General features: G+C 54.6%; 1 protein-coding gene across 1 annotated transcript; it reads left to right on the top strand.

Moving 5' to 3' along the window:
• The first annotated feature begins 2,366 nt into the window (after window positions 1–2,366).
• LOC141478864 (olfactory receptor 14A16-like) lies at window positions 2,367–3,302 on the top strand. The gene has a single exon (XM_074167806.1). It carries the CDS (start codon window positions 2,367–2,369, stop codon window positions 3,300–3,302), a length of 936 nt encoding a protein of 311 aa, XP_074023907.1.
• The last annotated feature ends 1,073 nt before the right edge of the window (window positions 3,303–4,375 follow it).

Genomic DNA, 4,375 nt, shown 5'->3' with positions numbered 1-4,375 from the left:
TCTTGGACCTAACTCTGTCTCTGAGAGGGGAAATGCCACTGCTGGAAAGAAGTGTCTCTCCCCAGCGGAAGGAACAAACATCATTAATGACTTCAGTTGGTTTCAGAGTCAGTTGCCCTGGAGCCCCAGGGACATCTCTGAGGGAGCCCAGAAGGGCCAGAGGAAGCGCTGCCTTGGGCTGTTGCTCTGCTGCTGAGCTGGGCCGGGCTCCTGGGATGGAGGGAGCTCCTGGCCATGGGGCAGCGCGGCAGAGAGACAGCTCTGCCCAGGAGCAGCTCCTCTGCCAAGCGCAGCAGGGCTGAGGGCACTGCCTGCAGGCACCGAGGGGAGACAAGAGATGTGAGAGAGAGGTAAAGGCAGGCTGGGGTGGTGAGTGAGAGCTCACCAGGGGGAGAAATCTTCCCAGGCTTTGACACGGTAAGTCTCTGGCTGCAGGGCAATGCAGCTGAGTTCCTGGAAGCGTCTCCTAGACCTGGCACATGCCACGACCGATAGGACCTGTCAGGAAGGTTCTGCTGGGTTTTCTGGTGTGGAGGAGGAGGACATGCTTCAGAGAAGGCCTTGGGGCATCAGAGGCGTGAAGCCGGGTGTGCAAACAGGGCTGCCCAGGGCTGTCCATCAGAGCGGGGACCCTACACCCCAGGGCACTGTGTGCTGGGAAGGGATTCTGCTGCTGCCAGGGTCAGCTGTAGCCTGCCCGGGGAGTGTGGGGAGAAGCTGTGGGTGGAAGGAGTGACCACCACAACGGTAGGGTAGGGACGAGCAGGTGAGGGCACGGTGCCTCTGCTGTCAAGAGAGTGCTGCATGGGTCAGGGCTTCTCACGGGTTAAGCTCTTCCTCGTGACATTTCTAAGGGGACTTCTCAGGAAGCACATTCACTCAGCAGCATCTTCCCCTTTGCAGCCGCATCAGGTTTTGTGTGATCTGCTCTTTAGCCCCTGCACACGCAGAGATGCCCCTGGGAGGTGTTTGCAGGCAGAGGTGGGCGCCCAGCGGGTGGGATGGGGTTTGTGAGCACTGGCAGGAGTTGAGCTGGGGACAGGGAGACGGCTCCTGGCAGCAGAGACATGGGCAGGGAGTGAGAGGGAGCTGCTGCCAGAAAGGCTGGGGAAGGGGATGTGGGCACCTCCCTGCTGTCCCTGCAGCACAGACACCTTCCCCTGAGCAGCTCCTCCCTGGTCTCCTTTCCCAGCCCAGGCAGAGCCTCTGTCCTCAGGCCCATGGGGTCTTGGCTGCGCATCACCCCTGCAGCAGCCAGAGCCCAGGAAAGGGCAAACCCCTGATTTCCATCTTGTTTGTGTGTCCCTCCTCCCTTGGCCAGGAGCATTGTGGCGTTTCACTGCCGTCCCCTCCTGCCTGTGCTGCCCTGGTTCTCACCATTGGCTTTCCTGAGTCAGTGCCGGGGGTGGGGGTCGGGGGCGGCAGATTCAGCTCCTGTTCAGACTCCCATCCTTTGGGTCCTGCTCTACAGACGTGTCTAGGGGAGAAACGTGCCCAAGTCTCCTCCAGGCCAGCTCAGGACATTCAGCTTTTTCCCTGGGGTGTCCTGTGGGGCTGCAGGGTGCCCTCCAGAAGGGCACAGCTCTCCCAGAGTATCTCTGTGCTGCCCAGGATGCCCATGGAGAAGACATCTGGGTGCTGAGGCCATGGAAATGCTGCTGGGCAGCGTTAGATGGGCCACTGCAGTGATCCCTCTGTGTCCCAGTCTGGGAGGGGAGAGATGAGAAAGGGCGAGGAGTCTGTGAATCTGCTCTTTGAACCTGGATTCCTCTGCTCTCTGCAGCGTCCTCTTTCTTTTTAGGGGGACATCGGAGTGTGACCCTCCTCCAGGTCCAAGCTGCCAACACAGGGCAGCTGAGAACAGGACCGATGGGCAGAGCAGCTCTCCTCTCTCTGCACTAAGGGACAGTCCCTTTGCTGCTCGGGACCCACAGGATTTCACTTGGAGTGCATTAGAAATGTGAGGGATTTCAAGCATCCAAACCCACTCCTAAACGTGGCAGGTGAATCTAGAACACATTAAACAAAACAAAATCCCCTCAGCTCAGTTCTGCAGCTGGGAAAATTGCAGAGAACAGAGACAAAAAGTTCTTTGATGTCTCACAAGTACATTTAATTTGAGATCACCCTGCAGCACAGCCAGAAGGACTCCTCAGTTTCCCATTCCGGAGTCCTGCTCCCAATGGCACCCTCATCCAGCAAAAGCCAGGGCTCAAGTGAGGGAGCTGCAGACAGGTCTTCCTGAAAAGAGAGAGCCTGAGTGGGGGGTTGCAATGAGACATGCAATCAGTTTTGCTCAGAGAAGTCAGGCTGAACTTTGTACTGCCTTTTCCTTCTCAACAGATAACCACAGCCAGTGGTAGCAAATGCTCAACAGCAGCTCCATCACCCAGTTCCTCCTCCTGGCATTCGCAGACACACGGGAGCTGCAGCTCTTGCACTTTGGGCTCTTCCTGGGCATCTACCTGGCTGCCCTCCTGGGAAACGCACTCATCATCACCGCCATCGCCTGTGACCACCGCCTCCACACCCCCATGTACTTCTTCCTCCTCAACCTCTCCGTTCTTGACCTGGCATCCATCTCCACCACTGTCCCCAAAGCCATGGCCAATTCCCTCTGGGATACCAGGGCCATCTCCTACTGGGGATGTACTGCACAGCTCTTCTTTGTTTTCTTTTTCATTGGTGCAGAGTATTGTCTTCTCACTGTTATGTCCTACGACCGCTACGTTGCCATCTGCCAACCCCTGCACTACGGGACCCTCCTGGGCAGCAGAGCTTGTGTCCACATGGCAGCAGCTGCCTGGGGCAGTGGGTTTCTCAATGCTCTCCTGCACACGGCCAATACATTTTCCCTACCCCTCTGCCAGGGCAATGTCCTGGACCAGTTCTTCTGTGAAATCCCCCAGATCCTCAAGCTCTCCTGCTCACACTCCAGCCTCAGGGAAGTTGGGTTTATTGTGGTCAGTGCCTGTTTAGCATTTGGGTGTTTTGTGTTCATTGTGGTGTCCTACGTGCAGATCTTCAGGGCCGTGCTGAGGATCCCCTCTGAGCAGGGACGGCACAAAGCCTTTTCCACGTGCCTCCCTCACCTGGCCGTGGTCTCCCTCTTTCTCAGCACTGGCTTCTTTGCCTACCTGAAGCCCCCCTCCATCTCCTCCTCACCCCTGGACTTGGTGGTGGCTGTTGTGTACTCAGTGGTGCCTCCAGCTGTGAACCCCCTCATCTACAGCATGAGGAACCAGGAGCTCAAAGAAGCATTGAAGAAACTCATTCAATGGGTTCAGCTCCAGCAGCAGTAGAGCTGCCCGTCTCTCCTCACAGACTCTTCTTAGCTTTTCTCAGGATGGTTTGTGCTTCATTTCTTTTTCATCTGTGGTCATTGTGTTCATACAGGAATGTCTGTATTTGCTCCCCATCTCCAGAAGCATGCTCCTACTGTGCTGAACAATACAGAGGCCTTTGGTAAATGTGCCATCACGGTGTCAGAGCTGGCTTCCTGAGGAGCATCTCTGTAATCAAAGGGCATCTCTCCCAAGGGCAGCTCCTGAAGCCTGGGCTCTTCTTCCTGCTGAAGGCAGGAGCAGGCTCCAGGAACTGCACTCGCCATGGCTGCTGCTGAGCTTGGTTCTCGGAGGGTTTATGGGGAGAGGGCACTGGGAGACATTCTGGGGAGAGAGGGCTGGACCCAGGTCTCACTAATTTTAAGTATCTGTCCTGGGTTGGGTGTCACAGGGCTAACTTCTCTTACAGTGCTGGGGAAAACTGCACTTTTAGAAGACTCTAGTGTCTGAATTCATGAAAATATTTACTTTATAGCCAGCCAGACTCTGTGGGATTCAAGGTCTCGGTGTTTTTGAGCCTTGCCAGGGGCAGGCACAAGGAGGAGCAAGGCCTGGGCATTTGGCCTGGGCTGGACAACAGGATTATTTCATACCATGATCGTCACATTCAATATAAATTAGAAAAGTTTGCTGTGTAGTTTCTCTCTCCCTTGATGGTGATGGTCCAGAGAACTCCTCGCCCCGGTTCTGAACCCCTGAGCCCTTCCCTTCCCCCCAAAGCCTCAGCCCTTGCAGTGTCCAACCTTTGCTGTTCCTGCTGGGAGCGCACAGCTTCCTGCTGATGGAATGGGCTGAGAATAATTCTTGTAAATCTTAGATTAGTATCGGGATTGATACTGGTTCTTTAGTATTATTGTCAATTATTTAGTCTTATCCTATTAAATCTATTCCCTTTTAAATTATTAAATTTATTTAATCGATTAAATTGATTCCCCTTATTAAATCAATTCCCCTTTCCCGGTGGGGAGGGGTCATTGGGTGAGAGAATAATTGTCTAAATGACCATAAATTGTTATGGGTTTTCTCAAACC

This window comes from Numenius arquata, unplaced genomic scaffold (genome assembly GCF_964106895.1).
Source record: "Numenius arquata unplaced genomic scaffold, bNumArq3.hap1.1 HAP1_SCAFFOLD_45, whole genome shotgun sequence".
Taxonomy (NCBI): domain Eukaryota; kingdom Metazoa; phylum Chordata; class Aves; order Charadriiformes; family Scolopacidae; genus Numenius; species Numenius arquata.
This window is presented reverse-complemented; position numbering and strand designations above follow the sequence as displayed.

Excerpts from the sequence above, each read along its gene's own strand:
- LOC141478864 (XM_074167806.1), top strand. The coding sequence starts at position 2,367 with ATGCTCAACAGCAGCTCCATCACCCAGTTCCTCCTCCTGGCATTCGCA.